The sequence below is a fragment of the Benincasa hispida genome, chromosome 12 (genome assembly GCF_027475165.1).
Source record: "Benincasa hispida cultivar pf3 chromosome 12, pf3_genome.v1.1, whole genome shotgun sequence".
NCBI lineage: Eukaryota > Viridiplantae > Streptophyta > Magnoliopsida > Cucurbitales > Cucurbitaceae > Benincasa > Benincasa hispida.
Genome location: NC_143489.1, coordinates 28674584 through 28699109, shown reverse-complemented (window position 1 = coordinate 28699109; position 24526 = coordinate 28674584). Strand labels below are relative to the sequence as shown.

At 34.7% G+C, this 24526-nt stretch overlaps 2 protein-coding genes across 3 annotated transcripts; both read left to right on the top strand.

Annotated features, from left to right (window-relative positions):
- The first annotated feature begins 11613 nt into the window (after positions 1 to 11613).
- Positions 11614 to 19855, top strand: LOC120068066 (uncharacterized). The gene is made up of 11 exons (XM_039019741.2): positions 11614 to 11780; positions 11892 to 12026; positions 13080 to 13196; positions 13334 to 13462; positions 13757 to 13933; positions 14464 to 14604; positions 16236 to 16421; positions 16590 to 16661; positions 18552 to 18717; positions 19022 to 19078; positions 19774 to 19855. The coding sequence occupies exons 1-9, from the start codon at positions 11655 to 11657 to the stop codon at positions 18714 to 18716; spliced, it is 1248 nt and encodes a 415-aa protein (XP_038875669.1). The 5' UTR covers positions 11614 to 11654; the 3' UTR covers position 18717; positions 19022 to 19078; positions 19774 to 19855.
- Positions 18635 to 24460, top strand: LOC150031913 (U-box domain-containing protein 11-like). Of its 2 annotated transcripts, XM_039019737.2 has the most exons (6): positions 18635 to 18717; positions 19022 to 19078; positions 19854 to 20134; positions 21958 to 22074; positions 22335 to 22715; positions 23155 to 24460. In XM_039019737.2, the coding sequence occupies exons 3-6, from the start codon at positions 19883 to 19885 to the stop codon at positions 24211 to 24213; spliced, it is 1809 nt and encodes a 602-aa protein (XP_038875665.1). In that variant the 5' UTR covers positions 18635 to 18717; positions 19022 to 19078; positions 19854 to 19882; the 3' UTR covers positions 24214 to 24460. The 2 variants fall into 2 exon arrangements, with proteins under 2 accessions (XP_038875665.1, XP_038875664.1); XM_039019736.2 differs by lacking the exon at positions 18635 to 18717 and having other exon boundaries at positions 19020 to 19078; positions 19774 to 20134.
- Positions 24461 to 24526: the final 66 nt, after the last annotated feature.

Below are 24526 nucleotides of genomic sequence, written 5' to 3'. Positions count from 1 at the left end.
CACTAAATGTTTAGTCTCACTATATAACACCGTTCATAATAGAGACTTACATTTCACTAGGATGACCATAGGTAACATGACCTGAATCCTGAGTGAGTTAAGAACTTTTGCCTATGAAGGCAGTCCTTTGATTTGCATGGATGAGAGTGGCAAGATCGCCGACTCAATAAGCCTACCATTTTGGGCATTTGTCTGACTAGGGAGTTAAGAACACCGCTACACAAGAAGGAATTCACTTATTCCCTAATGTTGGGATAAGTAGATAAATTGGTCTCTTAAGGACTGATTCCGGAGCTTGAATAATGTGGCACCACAACCTCTCCTGGCCCGAGAGGGTTTTAGTCATAGTTGGACTATGATTTAATATTCATTAGAGGGATCAGTGGTACTTAAGGAGTTAAATATAACTACATGGGCAAAACGATAATTTTGGCCTAGTAGTACTTACGAGCAATTTGTGAAGGGTCATCATACTGTTGATTAGTTATATCCAATGGACATGAAAATATATCTGTAATGCGAAGAATGTAGTTGTCGGTCTTTAGTGGAGTGCCCGATAGTTAACGGATGGTGGATAATTTAATTAAAGAAGTTTAATTAATTATTCACGTACCATTAGAGCTTTAAGCTATAAGTCCATGAGGTCTCCTCGTAGCTCAATGAGAATTAGTGATAATCAATTTTTGGATTAATTTAAATTGTTCAAATTAATTGAGAAAATTAATTATATATATAATTAATTTAATTTAGTTTAATTTATTAAAACTATTTTTGGGAGGAATTCCCTCCCCTTCTTTTGCTCTTTCAGACATATGAGTGGGTGGTGGTTTCCCATTTTGTGCAGTGTGTGAAAATAAAGAACATAACATAGATTTTTTTCTTTCTACACAAAAAGGTTATGAGAATTTTATCATCCTCCTCTTCCTCTCTCCTCTTTCAAATTCACTCTCTTCCAAAATAGTCAGAGCCCATAAACTTTTAGGTTCTCGTCCAAAGAATATGAAGGTAGCCGTCGTGGTGATGCTTGTCGGTTCAAGGGATTCAATTGAAGAATTGTTCTTTAAAGGTATAGGTTATGAACCCTAATTTTATTTTTCTATATGTTTTCAAGCATACTATAATTTTGAACTAAATGCATAATTTTTTGTTCTTTTCTGTAAAATTCTGTTTTTTGAATTTTGGGAATTTGAGACGATAACCACTTCTGCTCAAGGACCTTTAACAGGGTTCCTTCAATTGGTATCAGAATAATTTTGCAGTTTATGGTGGGTTTCTGAATTCTATAGTTCATGTGATGTTCTGTTTTTATGGTTTACAATTAATGGATGGTTTCAGGATTGGGCAGTATAGATTCGTCGTTTAATTTACAAATTTGGTTTTGTACGGGCCCATGTTCTTGGGGTATTATTATGCGATTGAGTCTGTATTTTTTGTTGTTGAGTCGTTCGGGAAGTTTCCAGCCGAATTTTGGAGAAAACGAGGCAAACATCAGTGAAGTTTCGAAGGAGTTCGAAGCAGTACAGTGGGCGATTGTATCGCAGCATTGCAACGCTGTGCTCTAATGTTGCGACGCTGCGATGCGGCGAATGAAGAATTTTTCGTAATGTCGCGACGCTCCAAGACGAAGATTTCACGTGGTTCAACTTCGATTCGCACGCGGTTCTTGGTTTGCTGGTCCAGTTGGGTTAGTGGGTTCTCTGGTTCGACCCGTTTGGGTTCTCCTAGACCGGTTCTTGGCTGGTTCGAGCTTTTCGCGGTCTGGTTCGGGCGATTCAAGGTATGGTTTACCTATTTTAAATCGGATGGCTATTATTTTGTAATAGTTAGTTTTTTTTTTTCTTTTAGGTGTTCAATCTCAGTTCGTAATTGCTTATTAAATTATGCATGTGATGCATGGTTTAATAGTTTATTATTATATGCTAGTTTTTTTTTTCTTTTAGGTGTTCAATCCCAGTTCGTAATTGCTTATTAAATTATGTATGTGATGTATGGTTAAATAGTTTATTATTATATGCCATATTGTATGTCATATAGTATAAAATTCCACCATAGGTTATGCATTTAATTTCATGCATCATTTATATTATAAATGTTATGATATATATTTGCATGATTTAATTTTATAGTATGCTCATGCATCATATAGTATAAATGTTATAATATATGCTTGCATAGATTATAACATATACATGCATCATTTATATTATAAGAGTTATAATATATAGCATGAATGTATGTTTGAAGTGTGTTTTTAATAGCTTCATTACCTTTTTATATAATTGTTATATTAGTTAGTAATGAAATGAATTTGCATGAAGCATGACACTAACTTAGGTAACTTATAAATGTTATAATTTACTAAGTATGTCAATTACATGCAATGTATAATTTTAATTTGTTTCATTTGTTTATAAATATCTTTTTTGAAATTAGAAACTAAAATCAATAAATTAGAATTGCATGCAAACCTTAAATTAAAATTCATTTTTTAAAATAGTTTTAAAATATGAATCAAATAGACTTAATATCACTTTTCTAATGAGATTAGAATTTTAGTTTAATCTTTTAATCGGTTTAATAGGATTAAATTGGTTATAATTAAAAGATTAACATTGTAACAAATGTGTCTATACATGACCTTTTGTCTAAGGCTAGTGTTGTCTAGGCTGAGGTATTTAAGTTGACAAAAATGTAACATCTTACATGGGAACTTACCTGGAAAGGTGAATTAGATAGTTTTTTTTACAAGCATGCAATGTTTGATTAAAGTTTGTTAAATTTTTTAATAAACCTTGATCAAAATTGTTTAACTATCAAAAGCAAGTGTTGTTTTTGGGCAAATTAAACATTCACTAAGTTAAAATCAATAGCAAGATTTTCTTAAGTTAATTAACCTTAAGTAAAACATTCTGTGGGAGGAAAATGAGATATATGATACTTCATTTTTCCTCTTCACATTTTCTCCCAAGAAGTTCACACCGTGAGATCTATATTCGTCCTCGTGACACCTTAAGTGTCCCCTAAGGATTGTGTTTGTATAAATCAATATCAAAGTGAATGGAGAGAGTGTTTAGAGTAAGTGACATTTAGATATTTGATAACACATCCCTTGGTCTCTCTCATTAGTTGAAGTAAAGTTTCATGCACGGCCTCGTGGCACCTTGAGTGTTTCCTTACAGATGACATTTTTTCATGATGCTTTATTCAAACTCTAGCAATGGATAGGGTTACTTACTTTAGTTTCACATCCCAATCGGTTTTTCCCTACGGTTGGCTCATTGGGGCAGAACTTTAGAATCTAAAATGAGGGATTACACTTACAAGAAATGTTAAGCGAGTTTAACAATCTATGGACCGAACAATGGTGACTGATAGTTACAGTAACAAGGAGTTGTTTTGTCTATTAGTTGAGATTATCTCATTCCATTGAAAGAGCACCTGATCACCCTACAGTGGCTTTTGTCTGGCTTCACTGAAACATCATTACAAAATAGATGTCAGTTAGAGTACATTAGATTATTTTGCTAAAATTGTTTGGTTTTTCTAAGTGGTTTAATGAAAATAAACTACTATAAATAATTTGTATGGTTTCAACAAACTTTTTCATAATGACTTCCGCAACGCTTAATTTACTCCCAGCTGACAAATTAACGGTTGAAAATTACACATCTTAGAAAAATACGATCAATACAATCTTAATCATTGATGACCTATGTTTTGTCCTAATGGAGGACTGCCCTCCCATTCCAGTTCTAAATGTTGCTCGAAATGTTCGAGATGCATACGAGCCATGGACATGGGCAAACGAGAAGGCCTGAACGTATATCTTGGTAAGTCTTTATGGAGTCTTGGCCAAGAAGCATGAGCTCATATTCACGACTGATGAGATTATGGAGTCCTTGAGGGGAATGTTTAGACAACCGTCCGCACAGTTCAAACACGATGTCCTCAAAACACATCTTCAATGCCTGTATGCAAGAAGAGGCATTTGTTCAAGAACATGTTCTCAACATGATGGCCCACTTCAACGTAGCAGAGATGAATGACTCTATCATCGATGAAGCCAGTCAGGTTAGCTTCATTCTGAAATCTTTACCCAAAAGTTTCCTACAGTTCCGTAACAATGTTGTATGAATAGGATTGACTACAACTTGACCACCTTTCTCAATAAGCGACAAACTTCTAGTCCTTTATGAAAACCAAGGAACAGAAGGGTGAAACAAATGTTGTTTCATCCTCCAAGAAGTTCCATAGAGGTTCGACCTCTAGGACGAAGTCTATGCCTTATTTTTCTGGCACCAAAAAGTAGTAGAAGAAGAAAGGTGGAAAGGGGAAAGCTAACTCATAATTGCTACCCAAAAGGGTAAGAAAGCCAAGATTGCAAAGGGAATTGTTTTGGGGTTTTGTAATGCAGACTGCTACGTATATTTTGAATTATGTTTCATCCAAAAGTGTTAGTAGAACACCTTTGGAGTTATGGAATGGTTGTAAAGCTAGTTTACATCATTTCATAATCTAGGGTTGCTCAACACATGTGCTTGAGCCAAATCCCAAGAAACTGGAACCTCGTTCAAAACTTTTCCTATTTGTAGGCTACCCTAAAAGAACAAACGGTGGTTACTTCTTCGACCTTAAGGAAAATAAGGTGTTTGTGTCAATAAACGCTACTTTTCTAGAAGAAGACCCCATAAGGGAGCACAAGCCCCACAGTAAAATTGTGTTGAATGAACTTTCCAAGGAATCTACTTAACCTTTAACAAGAGTTATTGAAGTTGGATCATTTAGTACATCAAATCCACCTCAAGTGTAGAGGGAGCCTCGATGCTGTGGAAGGGTTATGAACCCCTCTGTCCGTTATATGGGTTTAACGAAATCTAGCTATGGTAGCTGACAGAGGTGTTGAGGATCCATTGTCTTACAAGAAAGTAATGGAGGATGTTGACAAAGATGAGTGGATAAAAGCTATGGATCTCGAAATAGAGTCAATGTACTTCAATTCGGTTTGGGATCTTGTAGATCAGCCTGGTGGGGTTAAACCTATAGGTTGCAAATGGATCTACAAGAGAAAATGGGGTATTGATGGGGAGATAAAACCTTCAAGGTTAGACTAGTGGTAAAATGTTATACCCAAGTTGAGGGAGTCGATATGAGGAAACTTTCTCACCTGTTTCCATGCAAAAGTCTATCCGGATCCTCCTGTCCATTGCCTCATATTATGACTATAAGATTTAGCAAACGGACGTCTAGATTGGCTTTCTGAATGACAATCTTGAGGAGACCATTTATATAGAGCAACCTGAGGGACTCATAATTCAAGGTCAAGAGCAAAAGGTTTGCAGACTTAATTAGTCCATTTATAAACTGAAGCAAGCTTCTCGATCTTGGAACATAAGGTTTGACATTGCGATCAAATCTTATGGCTTTGATCAGAATGTTGATGAGCCTTGTGTATACAAGAAAAACATCAATAGTTTAGTAGCTTTCCTAGTGTTGTATGTAGATGATATCCTACTCATTGAGAATTATTTAGGTCTATTGACTGAAGTTAAAACTGGCTAGCAACCCAATTCCAAATGAAAGATTTGGGAGAGGCTCAATTTGTTTTGGAAATTCATATCTTTAGAGATCGAAAGAAAAAAATGTTAGCTTTATCTTAAGCATCGTACATTGACAAAATACTTGTCAAATAATCGATGTAGAACTCCAAGAGAGGTTTACTACCATTCAGGCATGGAGTTATATTGTTTAAGGAATAGTGTCCTAAGACACCTCAAGAAGTTGATAAAATGAGACGAATCCCCTATGCATCGGCTATTGGCAACCTGGTATATGCGATGTTGTATACTTGACTTGACATCTGCTATGCAGTGAGGATAGTTCGTAGATATCAGTCTAATCCAGGATATGGTCACTAGACTGCCGTTAAGAATATCCTCAAGTATATCAGGATAACGATGGACTACATGCTCATGTATGGTTCTAAGGATTTGATCCTGACAAGATACACAGACTCTGATTTCCAAACTCCTAAGAATTCTAGGAAATCCACATCAGGATCAGTGTTCACTCTTAACAGATGGGCAGTAGTCTGGAGAAGCATCAAACAAGGGTGTATTGCTGACGTTACCATCTAGGTTGAGTATGTAGCGACCTGTGAAGTTGTTTGGCTTAGAAAATTCTTGACTGATATTGAATTCATTCCGGACATGTCAAAACCAATCACAATTTATTGTGATAATAATGATATTGTGGCTAATTCTCGAAATCCTAAGAGTCACAAGCGCGGGAAACACATAGAGTGAATCTATCATCTCATCCGAGAGATTGCTCATCGAGGGGACGTGATCGTCACACAGATAGCTTCAGAACACAATGTTGTTGATCCATTTACAAAGACCATCATGGCTAAGGTGTTTGAAGGTTACCAGTAGAGTATGGGTCTATGGGACAGACCACGTTTATACTAGAGTAAGTGAGAGATTTGTACTGGGCATGTTATGCCCTAGTTTATTGTTTGTGTACTTTGCATATTAGTTTGACTTATATATTGTACACCCCACTAGCTTTAGGTCAAGTGGGAGATTGTTAGGGTTGGCACCCTAAATCTCATAGAGTGTTATAGTTTGTATTTGTAATGTTGAAACATCTTATTTATTTAATAAATTATATGATATTTTATTTCAATTTGAGTTGCATTAACCACAAACCAATAAAATAATATCCAAGGTTATCTTGTAGCTTAAACATGTATGTAGAGACATACGAGTAGATTATGTTTAAGTGATAACCTAAATGGTCTGTAGTAGATGGATAAAGTTCCACCTTATCCTGTTGACACTACGAGTATGACCCGCTTTGTAGATGTTACAATTGTTGTAAAGTGCTACAAATTATCTGATCCTGATCATTCATGTAGAGACATGTGAGTGAGAATATTCTATACAAAGGAGTTTAGTCTCATTATGTAACTACAGAGGCAAAACGGTAATTTTGGTCTAGTTGTACTTACGAGCAATTTGTGAACGTTCATCGTACTATTGATTGGTTATATTCAATGGACACAAAAATATATATGTAGTGCGAAGAGTGCAGTTATCGGTCTTTAGTGGAATGCCCAACAGTTAATGGATGGTAGATAATTTAATAAAGGAGTTTAATTAATTATTCACATACAATTGGAGCTTCAAACTATAGGTCCATGAGGTCCCCTTTGTAGCTTGAGGTCCCCTTTGTAGCTCAATGAGAATTAGTGAAAATCAGTTTTTGGATTAATTTGAATTGTTCAAATTAATCGAGATAATTAATTATATACAATATAATTAATTTAATTTAATTTTAATTATATATGATATAATTACTATAATGTATTTGATACATTATAATATATAAAGTATATTTGAGAGGAAATAAATATTTGAACAATTCATATAATTAATTATATGAATTTGATTCATATAATTATTGAGTTGTATGTCCTAAAACTCACGGTTTGTAAAGTTAACAATTTTCTATTACCAATAAAGATATTATTCAACATTTCTTCAAGAAAGTTGTTATTGAATTTTGTAAATTTCACTTTTAAAGACTAAATCCAATAAACTAAGATCCATGACTATTAAATGAATACTTGAATTTTATGTGGAGACATAAAGATGGATCAAGTTCGAGTAAATAACCAAAACGGTCTATAGTATACGAATAAGTGTGGGTGTCGTATTCTGGTAACGCTCTTGATGCGACCCACTGTGTAGTTGTTACAATTTGTTGTAAAGTACTATAAACGAAGTGATCTTGATTTGTTCATGTATTTACATGAGGAGTGGGGCGTCCTATGCAATGAGTTTGCATAAGATCGGACCAAAAAATAAGTCACTCTTACTTTATAATGTTGTTTACTGTTTAAGACCGATTATTTCGCTTAGATAACCTATGTAACTCGATCTTAATCCTGAGCTAAATATGAACTCTTTTTTATTCTTAGATTTGTATAGGTGAGGGTTGGCTGAACAGCATCAGTTCAATAAGCCTCCAATTCCAGGGATAAGACTAAGTAGATAGCTGGGGACATAGGGTGCAAGACAGAATTCCTGCCTACCCGATTTAGGGATTGGAGAAAGGTTGTTCTCTTAAGTATCAAATCTAGGTCTTGAACAAGAGGCCCCATCCGTGATTGGATCTTAAACCAATTGTTCATTAGAAGATCGGTTGGAACTTAAGGAATAAGACATAATATCAAGGGTAAAACAACATATTGACCTAGTAGGTATTACGAACAACTTGTGAAGGGTCGACTTATTAGTTATGGTTAAATCATGTGCACACAAATATATCTACAGTGAGAAGAGTGCAACTATGGAGCTATAGTGGTGTGACTTAGTAGTTAACGAATATTGATTAATTCAGTCTAAAGAGTTTTAGCCAATTAATCTTAAATCGTTGGAGCTCATGATTTGTATGTTTATGAGGTCCCTCTACTAGCTCGTAAAACATGAACATCTTGAATTAGTAAATTGAACAAATCTGAAATAATTTCAATTTGAAGTGTTAAAATTGAGTTTCCATTTGAAATGTTCAAATTGAATTTAAGGTTTTCAATTTTAAATGTTCAAATTACAATTAGGGTTTGTATAATTATATTTCGGTATAATTGAACGTTTAATTCATCGAATTTTAAAAAAATTTAGAGAGTTTATAATATTTAAATATTGATTAAATAAATAGGATTCATGTTCAAAATTAGATGTTTAATTAATTTAATATTTGATATTAAACTATTATTTAATTAATAATCAAGTTAATTATTCAATTTATTATTAAATTTCGGAAAATGGTTTTTAATTTTGAATTAATAAAATCTGAAAAATTAAAGTGTTAGTGGAAATTTCCAAATTAGTTTGGAAATTGAAGTGGATTAATTTAATCCTTACACCTAGACCACTTTCCACTTAAAATTGAGGTGTCTATCTCCTTTGTAGCTAAGTGTTTTGCATGTAAGTGATGAATAAAACGCTCAATTTTTCTGAGATTGAGACGGAGTTGCAGATTTTTGAGAAAAATTCTGAAGTTTTCTCACTCTACCAAAACCATCTCCATTTTCCCTCTTCAATTCATTTCAATCTAGAGTTCCACCACTCAAATTCAAGGTTGAGAATAGTAGAGAAGATCTCTTGGTAGTTCATTGAGTTTTTTAAGCTGATAATTTGAAGAGAGTAGCTGGATTTGGAGGATTCTTCAAAGGTATGATTTCTGGAAACCCTTTTGTTGAAAAACCTGTTTTACATGCTTTTAGAACTCAAATTAAATGTAATTAGAGTGCTTATTGATTCTGATTGCTTCTGTTGCTTGGATCTTTATCCTATCAATAATTAAACTTAATATAAATGAGATTTATATTAAAAGCCATTGGTAAGAGAATATTGAAACTATATGTTATATTGTATTTGATATAATATACAAACTATAGATTATATTAAGGGTGGAATCAGTTTGGTTCGGTTCGGTTTGATGGCCAAAACCGAACCGAACCGCTTTTGTTTATACATGAAATCGAACCGCACCGTTTGTACGGTTCGAGCCGAATAGAACCGAACCTGTTCAATTCGGTTCGGTTCGATTTCAAGAATCGGTTTGAGTTTTTTTTTTTAATTGAAACGAAGAAGAACTCTGGTTCACGAAAGAAGAAGTGAAGGCGTCCATGAGGCGTGAGTGGCGGTCTAGTTGACGACGAAGAACGGCGGCGGTCTGGTCGACGAAGAAGAACGACGGCGGTCTGGTCGAGGTCGACGAAGAAGAACGACGACGGTCTGGTCGAGGTCAACAAAGAAGAACGACGGTGGTCTGGTCGAGGTCGACGAAGAAGAACGGCGGCGGTCTGGTCGGCGAAGAAGAACGACGAAGGCAAGAAAAGAAACCCTAGTTGGTAAAGATCCGTGAGGGTGGAGGGGCACTCGCTTTTGGTTCGTGAGGGCGGAGACTGAAGGGGCGCTCGCTTAAATTAGGTTATTTATTTATTATTATTAAATAAATATTAATATTATATATATATATATTTATATATAAACGGTTTGGTTCGATTTAGAAATCGGTTTTCAAGCTTTGAACCGAACCGAACTGTTTAAATTCAGTTTCAACAACCCAACGAACCGCATCGAACCGAAAAATTCGATTTTGCTTATAAATCGGTTCGGTTTGGGCAGTTTTTTTGTTCACCCCTAGATTATATGTTATATTTGATATAACATATAGTTTAATATATATTGTATGATAAGGTTGTTATCCTATATATATATATATATAACGTAATTTAATTTTTTAAAACTATTTTTGGGAGGGAGTTGTGACTCCCCCTTCTTTTGCTTTCTCAAATGTGTGAATGAGTGGTAGTTCCCCATTCTGTGCAGTGTGTGAAAATAGAGAAAGTAACAGATTTTTTTTTTCTTTCTACATAAAAAGGTTTTGAGAGCTTTATCATCTTCCTTCTTCTATCTTCTCTATCAAATTCTCTCTATTCCAAAATAGTCAGAGTCCACAAACTCCTAGGTTCTCATCTAGAGAATACTGAGGTAGCCATCGTGATGGTGCTCGTCAGTTCGAGGGATTCAATTGAAGAATTGTTCTTTAAAGGTATGGGTTCTGAACCCTAATTTTATTTTTCTGTATTTTTTCAAGCACGCCGTAATTTTTAATTAAATGCATAATTTTCTATTCTTCTATGAAAATTCTGTGTTCTGTGAATTTTGAGAATTTGAGACGATCCTCACTTCCGCTCAAGGACCTCTAACAGGGATCCTTCGCTCTTTACTTTGAATATTGGAAAATCTACTCTTAATTTTATATATGCTCCAAAGTATATTGACAATGTTTTAAGATATATTGACATATATATCATAACATAGGAGGAATATATTACCGTCACAAGTGATACCTAAATATATACATAAACACTCGGTATATAAAACTAAATAAACAATGGAATATATTACATCAAAACCAATAATACTAAAAATAAAAAAGGTATATATCACATAATATTAAAAACCAAACATGAAAAACGAAGAGACGCTAGAAACCGTGAAATGGAAAATAAAATAATGCGTTTTATCTTTCTAATTGAAAAATAAAAAAGAAAATTAAATCCTTTTTCTCTCCAAATAAAAATAGAAAAAAATATATTAAATTCATTTTCTCCCTCATAATAAATGTATTTATCTCCCTATTATTAAGGGAACTTCGAAAATAGGAAAATAAAGGTGACTCATTAATGAAAAAATATAATTATACAATTAAATACGATGAAAAAGGAAAATAGAAAAAAAAAAGAAGTAGGAAAAGGGAAAATTTGTACAAAAATAACACTAAAAGTCTTTATTGAAAAAATTTAAAATTAAAGACATTTTTAAAAATATATGACTAAAGATGTTTTTTTTAATGTAAAAATCCATTTTCTATATGAATGGGATTGTAATGTTTCTTGGGTTGAATTCTAGAAAGGAAGTAGCCCCTTTTCGTAAAATCTTGGACCTAGAATTTATCTGGGCCGCTCGAATTGGGCTTCAATGGGCCCAAATTATGGCGTCTTTGTTATATTTCTCTTAAATTCAATTTTGTAAGAAAAATCCGCGGCATTTTCATTTTTCATATTGGTACCATCAGAAATGTCCCTTCATCTCAGTTATCCACTCCCGATATTCCCCCGCCGGAATGGATTCCCGACCAAATCTCAGTCATCGGCGGCGAAGTCGATCGTCTCCTGCTCCGCTGTCAAACGCTACATCGCCGGAGTGAGTTTGCCTCTTTAATATCCCTTCCTTCATTTCCACATAGGATACAGTTTTTCGAAATTCAAATTACTGCGTCCATTCGTTTCCAATTGTCTGTAAATGAATACGCAGTGTAAGAGGCAGTATACGAGTGTGATGATAGTCCCGACGGGCGTAGGCGCTGCCATTGGTGGATATGCAGGTGATGCTCTGCCGATTGCTCGTGCCCTCGCCTCCGTTGTCGATTGCCTTATAACTCACCCTAACGTAATTTTTTTCACATTTCCTTGATATTTTACGATTTTAAGTTTTGATTTAAAAAAATATATTGATAAGTAATATGTGTAATTTTACAGAATGTTGTTGCAAAGTAAATTATGTAATTAGTTCACAACTTCACATGTTACTTTTCTAGTCATTCTTCAACAGTAGTAGTGTATGATTTTAGTTGTGGATACTATCATAAGAAGTGTAATAGTTACTTTAATATTTTTGTTGGAATATTTGTTTTATTTAATTGTATTTTATCACATTTGTATTATTATTATTTTTTAAATTATAAAATAGAACAAATAATTGTATTCAGACTGAAAAGTTCACATAAGTATTGTATAATTCTTTATCTTGATTGTTGGAAGATCAGTTGGTTGTAAAATATTAGTTCATTCTTGGAAATGTAATTTTACCCCCTTTAGTCTCTTAACTTATCTGATTAATACAATAGCTTATTCCCTTTTAATTTTAATATATCGACATGTATTTTTAAATAAACTAAAATGTTTTTTTTCTTGGAAGAATTAGATTCTATATTATTAAATGAGTATATATACATAAACTAACACATAAAGAATTGTATAATGTTTAAAATTGGATAAATTAATTAGGTTACAAAATTAAGTAAATAACTTATTTTTTCCTTTTTTTGATGGTAGGAGTATAATAGTATATAATGCTTAATTTTATTTATAGTGTAGGAGGCTAAAACAAGCAGAAAAAGATGTAGGTTAACATTATTATATTTGAAATTGGTTTCAAATTTTCTCACAAGCTTCTATAGAATGATGTCTATTGGCTAATTCCAAGATTGAATGTATGCTTTATCTAAAATGAAAAGATTATTTATTTAAAGAAATATATAATTCCATCAAACATAGAATTATCTGAGGTTTGAATCCTCCTTGTCTCTTGCCAATTTGTGCATAACTCAATAATTCAGATGTACATGCCTTTTCACATTTGTTTTACGAAGAAGTCTCCTCCTCCCACTTTTATCTGTGTACCGAAGAAGTGCTTGTATTTGACTTGGGGAATTCTTTTTAGGTGCTTAATGCAGCAATGCTTTATTGGCCGATGGACAATGTGCTTTATGTTGAAGGCTATGCACTAGATCGGTTTGCAGAAGGTTCATGGGCCCTCAAACCTGTTCACCAAAATCGGGTATATGTTAATTAATGTGCTTATCTTTTCTTTGAACGAGCTGTCAAATGTCGTATTTTGCAAGCCTAGTGGTGTCAGGTATGCATCACTGACTTCCCTGCAACATGATAATGTATTTTTAGAGTTTAGTGAAGCAGGTAGGATTGGTTCTTGATGCTGGAATGGAGGAAGAGCTTCGAATTCGTCACTTGCAAGTGGCTGATGCTGCTAGAGCTTCTCTTGGATTGCCTGTGATGGAATATGTTGTCACAGATACACCTCTAATGGTATTATTTTTGTACTCACATGAGATATCTAATTTAACTTGGCTAATTCACGCCTACTGAGTACTTAAAGCTAATAATATCTATAGTCCGAATCTCATAAGCTGGTTAATTTCGAGTATTTTGACCACGAGGAACACTAAATTGCTGATAGTTTGCTTTCAAGATCAGTTCTGTGTGCCTCAACAGGAAAAATCACAATTTTTTTTAATAAAAAATTTTGAACCTTTTTTATTTTTGTTTTTGTTTTTAATGTATGATTATAAAAGTTGAGATGTACTGTTTGATAATTGATAGGTAGAGAAGTGGATTGATCCAATAACTGGGCAATCAACTGGGAGGATTAGACATCCTGCCTCACTGCTTAGAGCCGTGCAAACATTAATGAATGGGTCAAAGGTGGATGCAGTTGCAGTTGTTGGACGGTTTCCAGACGATGATGTTGAAGAGACAGATAATTATCGACAAGGGATGGTATGGAAATTCCTTGGTTATTCCGATGCTTGTTATACGTTATTTGGGTCAGACATTTTCCGCTGCTTCTACCGGTGAACTTTTGTGAGCTGTTGAGGATACTTTTTGGTGTATACTATGAAATAGGCCATAAATGTTGACCCTGCATATAGTTGAATCTTGTATGCTAGAAAGTTAGAAACCATTAGTACGCCCTGAAGTTGTAGTTAGAACTGATATTACTTCAAAGGCTAGCTCTCCAGTTGAATTTTGTCCTTTGATTTGATAAAACTATTTTTGATATTAAATATTTTATGAGTCTCCTAACCATTGTCAATTTGATTTGATGAAATCAGAGGTTTTTTTTAGACATTTCTATTGGTAGGGTTTTAAAGAACTCAAGTTATACTAATAAGATAAGGACATATTGTCTTCATGTGCTTTTTTTGGTAATGAAATATTTAAGTAAACAATCTAAGGAACAGTTCTGAGATGTATATCTACTTTTTCTTTCTAGTTATATCTAATATTTTTCAATCTGCCATTTGAAGGGAGTCGATACTTTGGCAGGGGTTGAGGCTATTATCAGCCACCTTGTGGTGAAGGAGTTTCAGATTCCATGCGCACATGCTCCTGCCTTGTCGCCTACTCCCTTATGCACATCTCTATCTCCAAAATCAGCAGCAGAGGAGGTTAGTAAAACGCTGGACTTATCCTCTCGGTTATTGTGTGTACTGGACTATAGTTTATAGGGAAATAGTCCCTTTTCTTATTTTTAACTTTTAACTCTATTTTTCTTTAAAGAAAAAAAAGAAGCGGTTAGTTGGGGGCAAGAAAGAAGTTGCTACTTTCTGTCGATGAGTATTAAAGTACTCCTACTTGAAGTTCTCAAAACAATGTGACTAATCGCTTCTTTGGCTTAGGGATAAGGGTTGCAACCCTTTGGAAAGTGGTTGCCTTTGGCTTCCACTCTTTTTCTCATTTGTCAAATGTTTTGTTGGAGAGGGCTCATTGTTTATTTTTGGGAAGATTTTTTTTTTTTTGGATAGGAAATGAGATAATATATTCAAACAAGACAAAAGAAGAACACGACCTAAGGGCAAGGGGTTGAGGGAATCCTTCTCCAATGAACTAACAAATGAGAATCTTCCAATTGTTAAAAATTATCAAAAGGCTGTAATAACAAAAGGATTTTGTGTGCTTTGTACACCACTAAGAGGATGTAAGTTGAACAAAAGCCCAAAAAGAATAAAAAAAAGACAAACTATCTTAAAAAATTCTACTATTTCTCTCTTTCCAAATGCACCATAAGAGAGATCTCGTGGCACATCTCCACAACACTTTTCCTTTCCCACTGAACGCAGCACTATCAAGCTCTTCAAGGAGTCAATTGTCAACTTTGTTAGGGAGACAACTCTCCACCCCAAAAATGCTAAATAGGAGAGACCACCCCTTGTAAACAAAATCATTGTGCAGGAATAAATGATCCAAAGTTTCCTCATTTTTGAAGCAAATACAGCAAATCGAAGGAGAAAGCGAATTGGTGGGTGGGCAATAAACCTCTTTGTGAGTTGTTCTGCATTTATATCACCTTTCAGTTAAGAAGTTGCATTTTGTGGTTTCTATTTTACCGTGTACGGATCCCTTTGCCTCATTGTAGTTAGGTTTTATGCATCACTTTTCTGTTAGAGAGGCGTTAGATATTGTGGGTCTTGTTTTGATTCTTGAGGATCAACAAATGTTCTGTGGGAGGAGTAATTTTAGGCTTTGGACTCCTGACCCTTCTAAGGGTTATGTTGCAATTCTTTCTTTCCTTTGTTGTTCATCCTGTTCCCTCTCTAATTGCCTCTACTCTCTCCTCCATCTAGAAGGTTTCCTTAGGAAGGTACATTTTTTTGTGTGGCAGATTTTACATGAGAGAGTCAACACTATAGGCTAGATGTTCTTCCCTTGTGTTGTCCCTGCAGTGATGTTATTGGTAGGTGTCAAGCTGACTTATATCGCTTGTTGTGGGGTTGTCATTTTGTTCAGTTACTCTTGGTAGTATATTTCTCTGCAATATGTTAGAAATCACTTATTTAACAAGAGGAAATAATGATTTGTAGGATACATTTGAGAAAAATAAAAGAAAAGAAATCACAAACCAAAGTTAATTACTTGGGAAAACTTTTGACAGCATTTGCTCTGATCTGAAGTATGTTCACTATAAACGACATCAACCCAACTGCTTATTTTCCTTATCTTTTGTTCTTGGTGGTAAATCTGTCTCGTTCTCTTCTCTTTCTCATTCTCATGCTTTCGAGGCCTCAATTCTGTGCAACAGTTAGGATTCACATTCTTACCATGTGTACTTTCTGGGCTAAGTAATGCGCCTCAATACTTGAGCAAGAATTTTGATTCATTGGGGAAGGACTGCATATTGGCAAATGATGTCGATAGTGTCATTGTACCTATAAATGCATGTGGAGGGGATGGCACTCTTGCTTTTGCCAGAAGCAAAGAGTACAAGGTATCAAATTTATGAACTTAATACATTGTAAACGTGCAGATGGGTCTGGTGCGGATACATGCTTTTTAGAAGTAATATCTAACCAATGACATCAGTACATTTCAATTCTAAGATACTGCTTTGGATTACTACTTTGACATTAATTAAATAATGTTAACTTTGTCGCAGCCACTTATTATTGCGGTGGAGGAAAATGAAACAGTTCTTAGCGATTCTCCAATGTCACTTGGGATTGAGGCGGTATGCATTGGAAAACTTCTGCAACTTTTATCTTCTTCTCTTTTGCGGTTGATGCAGAAGAAACTGTAATTGAAACAATCTGGAAGTCAAAATATTGAGTTCTAGTGATCTTACATCCTCCTACAAACTGGCCAAAGTTGGCCACAAAATGATTTTTAAACGAGGACAGATGGTATAACCGGTGGTGCCCCACATAGGGGTTTCTCTCCCACCCAATGATCTTACCAAAAATACGTCTCTCTACCATCCCCTACCACACACCGAACCCAAGGAACAAAAGAAGGGAGCTCTTTCAAAATATCTTTCCAAAGATACCGGAAGGTGTCCTTAATCCCTTTATCCAACCACTTGAAAGGGTGAGTGCCATGTTTACTTTCAATAATCCTTCTCCAAAGAAAGTTAGGCTCAGCGGAAAAGCGCTAGAGCCATTTGGCTAAAAGGGTTTTGTTACGAACCCTTGGGACCCTTGGGTTCCGGGTCTTCTAAAATCTTTGGAAAGATATTTCGAAAGAGCTCCCTTCTTTTGTTCTTTGGGTTTGGTGTGTGGTGGGGGATGGTGTAGAGAAGTATTTTTGAGAAGATCATTGGGTGGGGGAGAAACTCCTATGTGGGGCATTTCCTCGGTTATACCATTTGTCCTCGTTTAAAAATCATTTTGTGGCCAACTTTCTTATGTGGACAGGGAGCTCTTGTTCATTTTTCTGCGGGTTCTGTTGTACTCTTTCCAATAGGGAAACGATGGATATAGTTGCTCTCCTCTCTCTCTTCAGAAGTCATCTCTTCTGTCTTGGGAGGCGGGATGTGAGAGTTTGGAGTCCTAACCCTTTGGATGGGTTCTTGTGCAAGTCTTCCTTTTTGTGTCTGGTTAATCCTTCTCATTTGAGTGAGTTGGTTTTTTCATTCTCATGGAGAATTAAGATCCCTAGAAAGATTAGATTCTTTACTTGGCAGGTTCTTCATAGGCATATCAGTACTTTGGATAGGCTTTTTAGGAAGATGCCTTCGCTGGTTTGCCCCTTCTGTTGTACTCTTTGCTGAAAGGTGGAGGAAGACTCAGATCATATTTTTTGGCACTGTGAGTTTGCGAGCCTTGTTTGGGGCTACTTTTTCCAGACTTTCGGTTGGATGTGTGCTCGTCACAGAGGTTTTAGAGAGATGATCGTCCTCCTCAATCTGCCGTTTGGGGAGAGAGGGCGTTTTCTCTGGCTTGCTAGTTTGTGCTATAGTTTGGGTTTTGTGGGGTGAGAGGAATAGTAGGGTGTTTAAGGGACTTGAGAGGGATGCTAGGGAGAGTTGGTCTCTTGTTCGCTTTCATATGTCTCACTAGGTTTCAATTTTGAAGGTTTTTTATAATTATTCGATTGATATGATCTTGTTTAGTTGGAGTCCCTTGTAGTGAGATTTCCCTTTTTTGTGGGCTGGTTTTTGTATGCCCATACATTCTTTCAATTTTTCTCAATGAAAGTCGTTCTTATTAAAAAAAAAAAAAAGAAAAGAAAAAAAACAGGCCAGAGTTGAAATTGATGAAAGAAGAAAAAAGGTTGTGGAACCTTTTAAAACCAAAGTCGAGCTATTATGATCTGTCTTCTATGGCATTTGGTCGCTGTAGTGTTTGTGATTAAGTTAAATCTCCCTCCCATAAAATTGGTCTTAGCTCATGGACCGAAGAAAAAAAACCCTACAAACTCTGATGGGGTTATGGAAAAAAAAGAAGAGAAAATCCTAGAGGTTAGCTGTCCATTATTTTTGACATAAACTAAAAAACATTCGTGATTTTTATAAACAATATGTTAAATCATCCTAATTCCTAATGGTAGTTATAAAACATATATTATAGAAACTTGTGCAGAAAGATATTTGTCACGCCGTGTAACTAAGCATCTTGTGCAGGTAAAAGTCTCAAATTATTGGGAAGCCATAGGTGTTGTTGCAGCTCACAAGGCAGGAATAGATCCTTATTCCCTTCGAAGAAATAGAATCAACAACATTAATTGCATTTCCAGTACATCTCCTAATGGCCACGCAGTTTCAAGTGCTCTTCAACAATTCAACTGAGGTATCTAATAAGCAATATTGCGTATGATTATAAATGTTATTTCGTTCATCCCATAAAGCATCATTCCTTGGTTCAAGATGTACAACTAGTCAATATAAAATGTTATAAAGGGAACAGCATATTTCGAAATATCATCACTCATGGGACTTGTTATGTGATGTCTAATGTGTTTTCTTTGATGCATCTAGTATAATTGTTCGATATCTTGATTTGGGATATGTGATAAACAGCTAAATTTGAACATTGTTTTTTTAAGCTTGGATTTTGAACTTGATCGGCTAAATATGAATGTTGCTTTCTGCAGGATCTGTTGAATTCACCTACAAAAGTTGGTTATTCATATTCAACTCCTACTCACCAGGTAGATTTTATTTGGTTAAATTATATTTTTTGTATTTTACTCCTTGTGTCAGTTTTTTGTCCCGTATTTTTTAATCTTATATTTTAATCCCTATAGTTAAGTTGAATTTTCTGATTTTCTCAATAGTCTCCTACCACTTCTAAATGAATTAAGTTTTTATAGAAAATTTAATCTTAATAAGAAATTAATGTAAATAATAAAACCAATATAAATGAAGAAGTTAACTAGTTTAGGTCAGTTTCTTGTTAAAACCAACGTTATTCCTCACTAATAGGGATTATATAGAAGATTTAACCAAACTATAGAACAGATATTGTTCTCAAGCCTTGTGTTTTGGCAGTTTTATGGAGAGAGACAGCTGTGTTTACCATAGTATTTAATAGGATAAAATATTATTCAGAATGATATCCTCAAAGTTTGTATAACTATCATATTTCATCAGCCAACCAAATTGCTTCATAATATATCATATTAAGACAGTGTCAAAGTCAATCAAAATTGGATTGGCCATTGTTGTAGCAATCTGAATCATTACCTTCCTGGCTTCCCAATTCATTAAAATATGTTTGTTGATGGAAACGTGAAAAGTTTCAAAAGGAACAAACAATTTAAAAACAAACAACACAAACTTCTCCTTGAGATTCTGATTGCTTTCTCCAAAGAAAAACTAAACACCTAGGTGTGGCAATGAGCAGGGAAGTTGTTGGAGACGGTCAGCGGCGTGCTTTAGCGCTGCAACTTCTTGACCTGGTACGTGACTTTGTTCTGATGTCAGGGAGGTCCATTGCTGGCGCCGGAGATGTCATGAAGAAAGACTGCACCGATCTCATTCGTCGGATTGCTCTCCTGATTCATCTGGCGGAGGAGATCACAAACTTTTGTAGTGGCAGCGGGGAGAATTTTGAGGCATTGAATGATGATGGGTCTTCTTCATCATCTTCTTCGTTGGATTGCCTTTCGGAAGTGGTCGGAGCAATTCAGGCAGCAAAGCGGCTTCTGTACATGGCTTTGACTTTCTCTGTATACGACGAGGAAGGTTGTGGTGCGACTTCGACGGTGAGTTTGATCATTATCGTTGTCTTTCTGTTGTCATTAGATTACATTGTTTGTGTGTTTGAATTGGAAAACGAAAGTCAACAGAGCTGGAAGTGGAACTTCCATAGTTCGATTGATGTAATAACTCAGCACTTCTGAGTTTTTGATTCAGTGCAGTTTTGGCAAATTTTTTTGGCTGCTAAAGCGTTTCTGTTTGCTTTGCTTTGATTTTGCGAGAAATTTCATTCCTACGTGTTGCAGCTGTTTTTGTGGTGGTCGTCGTTTTTTTTTTTTTTTTTTTTGAAAATTTAAAAAGATATATATTTAGGCACGATCCTCATATTTAAGCATTCCATATAATTTTTCAATTCTTTTTTAGTGGGTTGTCCAAAGATTTGTTTATAACAAGAGAATTCAACTTTCAGGCTTCCATTCCATTGATAAAGTTATATAGTTTTTCTTCTTTTACCTTTATATTTGAAAATATTTTATTTTAGTTTTAAAATTTAAAACTATTTAGATCATGTTTGAGGAATCATTTTTAAAAGTGATTTTAATGGAAATAGTTTGTTTCCAAGTGATTTACTAAAAGAGATTTTCATAGGATGTTTGGTTTTATACTTTTAATTTGTGATTATCATATTATTCAAATTGATTTTAAATTATTCAAAACATATTGGAGAGTAATTACGAATACTACATAAGCGATTTAATGATTTCAAAATTACCTTCAAATATGTCCTTATGGTTGATAATTTGTTTTATAAGATACAAAATATTTCTTAGTCTATCTATTTTTGAACTTAACACCGAGGTGTATGTGAATTGGAACCTAAAGCTTATTTGATAACTATTGTTTTTTGTTTTTTCGTTTTGGAAAATCTCCCGCTTTTGAGTTTAATTGTCTTAGCTATTTACTTTCTAAAATATATTTTTAAAAAACCTAAATTCGAAAATCTAAAAAGGGTATTATTTTTGAAATTTGATTAAAAATTCAAATCTTAACTTAAAAGAAAAAAGACTAAAATATAAAGAAACGGCAAGAAAATTAGTATGAGAAACAGAGAGCTAAAGAATGAAATTGTTATTGAATAAGTCTCAATTTTTATGAATTTTTTGTTTGTTAAATACAAAATGGAAATTTAACTGTCAATTACATGTGGTCAATGGTTTATTTTATTTTTGATACAAAGTGGCGAGTTCTAGAGCCAATTGAGAGAAGGAAGAGAAATGTCAACAATAATAAATATTCTTTTTCTTAGCTAATTTAACAAAAAAAAAAACATTGTGGAAAGTTCAATTAGCTTACATTAGCAACCACATCATCATTTTGTTAAGCTAACAAATCATTAACTTGAGAAACAACTAGAAACAGATTTCAAAACCAACTATAATTGAAATTCAAACTAGACCAAACATGTCACTTTTGGATTCTCCAATATCAAATAAAAATATCTTAAGGATTAAATTCTTAAAAACTAAGTTCAAAATTTTGGACCAAAAGTATAAGATACATCAATGAATATATATTTTCATGATTACTGCAGAAAAGTTTAAATAAAATTAAAAGAAAATCTCGATTACGATTACGATTCTGAATATTCAAAATTGTATAGAAGGTTTCAATTACATCTAGAGCTTTTAATTTTATGTTTGATAGACTTTTGCCATTAAATTCGTCAATTCGTTAGTTAATTATTAATTGGGAATTTGTGGTGAAATATGACAACCGAAGAGGATAATATATATATATATAAAATGAAAAAATGGATTATTATATTTTCTTTTAATTCCACTCTGAAGTTTTGCTAATGTTCTTAATAATCTGCTTTGTTCGAATTAAGGAGGAAGCTACCAAAAAATTGGTTCTACAATTTCAATACGTGACAACAAGATTGGAAACTGCACTTTCAAATCTGCCGTACGACCACTTTTGTGTCTCAGACGAAGTACAAGAACAGGTAAACATAACATCCTCATTCCTATCATTAAAGGAAACCGAAGTCTCTTCGAGAAGTTTAGATGTTTGATAGCATGAGATTTCATCTCAAAACTAATTGATAATAAGAGAAGTAACCCATCTATCTTATAAGAAGTATGGGAAATTTTCTAACATTAGATATATTAGCAAAAGAAAAGATCTATGGTATATAAGTGAGGATAATTTGAATAGTCTCTTCCTCGAATAATGTTTGAGAAAGTTATTGTTTTGTTTGTTAAGGTTGATTTGGTTAGAGCTCAATTGAGGAGAGCATCAAACAAGTATGAATCTATGTCTAACCCTGCAGAAAAGAAGCTTCAAACTCGAGGTTCTGTAAAATGGATGATCAATAATGATGTCAAGAGTATTTCTAGTGTTGATGATGGAGATGTAGAGTCTCAGCATCATCCTCGGAACTGCAATTATCCGACTAGTTTCGATTCGGTGAATTCTTGTTTTGATGAGAGTTCAAGTGTTGTTCATTCTGATATGGAAGATGTTCTAGCCAGCAAGAGCCAAGATGAGGTTAGGAAGCCTATTGAAGTTGACATTCCTGAAAACTTCTTGTGCCCCATTTCCTTTGAGTTGATGTTGGATCCCGTCATCTGCTCGACCGGACAGGTACAATCACCATTGATTGAATCTTTGTTTAAGTATTGATATAATTAAATGTATCGTAACCCATCCATTTAAGTTTTTAAGTTGATTGGTGATTTAACTGTTCTATTTTTTTGTTTGGCTTTTATGAAAGCTTTTAACCAAACATGTTTTCACTTAATTTAGTTCGAAAAAGAAAAAAAGTTAAAATGAAACCGTTTTGGAATGGGGCTCGGACGGATTTTGTTGGAATGAGATTCGTATTTATATTGTTTACTATTTTATCCTTAGGATTTAGAGGAGTGTGCTATGTAAACTTTATAGTTATATTGGTGCCTTTGAATCTATATTCTTATGTTTTTCTGTAACACACTAAATCTCTGTTTCGATTTCTCTTCTTTCTACGTTTTTTGTTTTCTTTGTTTGTCAATTTCATAACCGTCTTAATTATGATCCTTTGTAGACATATGAAAGATCCAACGTACAAAATTGGATAGACAGAGGAAATAGAACATGTCCAAAAACTCAGGAGCAGCTCCAAACTCTGATCCTCACTCCAAATTTTCTAATGAGAAAACTGATAGCTGAATGGTGTGAAGAGCACAATGTGAAGCTAGAGGAAGGATTAACCAGCAGGAAATTTAAGAAGTATAGATCCTTCGAAGACGACTGCCGAAGGACTCTGCCGATAAAAACTCTCGTTCGACACCTTTCATTCGGGTCAATTCAGGAGCAGAAAATAGCTGTAACCGAGATTCGAAAACTATCGAAAAGCAGCTCAGATCATAGAGTTGAAATAGCAGAAGCAGGAGCAATCCCACAGCTGGTTAACCTTTTAACTTCAGAAGATATTGTAACACAAGAGAATGCAATGTCTTGCATTCTCAACCTTTCACTTCATGAGCAAAACAAGAGACTTGTTATGCTTTCTGGTGCTGTTTCTTACATTTCCAAAGTCCTCAAAGTTGGGAGCATGGAAGGGAGAGAGTGTGCTGCTGCGACGATTTACAGCTTGTCGTTAGCCGATGAGAACAAGGCAATAATCGGGGCTTCAGGTGTGATACCGGACCTGTTAGAAATTCTCGAGATCGGTAGCCCGAGAGGGCAGAAAGATGCTGCAGGAGCTCTATTGAATTTGTGTATGTACCAAGGGAACAAGGGCAGGGCTTTGAAGGCTGGGATTGTCAGACCATTGTTGAAAATACTCTCTGATCCAAATGGATCTTTGGTTGATGATGCTCTCTATATAATGTCAGTTCTTTGCGGCCACCCAGAAGCGAAAGCTGCAATGGCGAATGCGAATACGCTGCTCGTATTGACCGATGTTCTGAAGATGGGATCCTCTCGCAGCAAGGAAAATGCAGCTGCAGTTCTGCTTGCATTGTGCAAGGGAGATTGGGAGAAGCTGGAATGGTTAACTAGGCTTGGCGCAATGGCGTCGTTGATGAAACTTGCGGAGAACGGCACGGGGAGAGCGAGGCGGAAGGCTGCTTCATTGTTGGAACAACTCAGAAAGTCATGAACAAGATTCAAATCAGTTTCTGCTGTGCTCTGAGAGCCTCAGTTCTTCTATGGCCTTCTTTTTCTTTTTGACATTTACATAAAAAACAATGTGAATAGTTTTATTTTTCTTTTGAGTTTATCATATTCAAGTCTGTTTTTGCTAGTTTATGCATTTTTTTTGTCTCAAGTTTTCTACGATCAAAGTTTAAACTTTAATTGTATAATCTTTTCTTATATAATTCACAAGTTTGAATAATTGAAGATGAGGTCTCTTGGCTATGTTCACATTTACTTATCGATGAAACTTTTGCTAATAAACAGAATAATTAGTT

Bases quoted from the DNA above. Each gene is read 5' to 3' on its own strand.
- LOC120068066 (XM_039019741.2), top strand. From the start codon at position 11,655: ATGTCCCTTCATCTCAGTTATCCACTCCCGATATTCCCCCGCCGGAAT. The intron at 12,027-13,079 runs GTAATTTTTTTC...AATTCTTTTTAG, and splicing joins GCCTTATAACTCACCCTAAC to GTGCTTAATGCAGCAATGCT. The intron at 13,197-13,333 runs GTATATGTTAAT...TTAGTGAAGCAG, and splicing joins AACCTGTTCACCAAAATCGG to GTAGGATTGGTTCTTGATGC.
- LOC150031913 (XM_039019736.2), top strand. From the start codon at position 19,847: ATGTCAGGGAGGTCCATTGCTGGCGCCGGAGATGTCATGAAGAAAGAC. The intron at 20,135-21,957 runs GTGAGTTTGATC...GTTCGAATTAAG, and splicing joins GTTGTGGTGCGACTTCGACG to GAGGAAGCTACCAAAAAATT. The intron at 22,716-23,154 runs GTACAATCACCA...GATCCTTTGTAG, and splicing joins TCATCTGCTCGACCGGACAG to ACATATGAAAGATCCAACGT.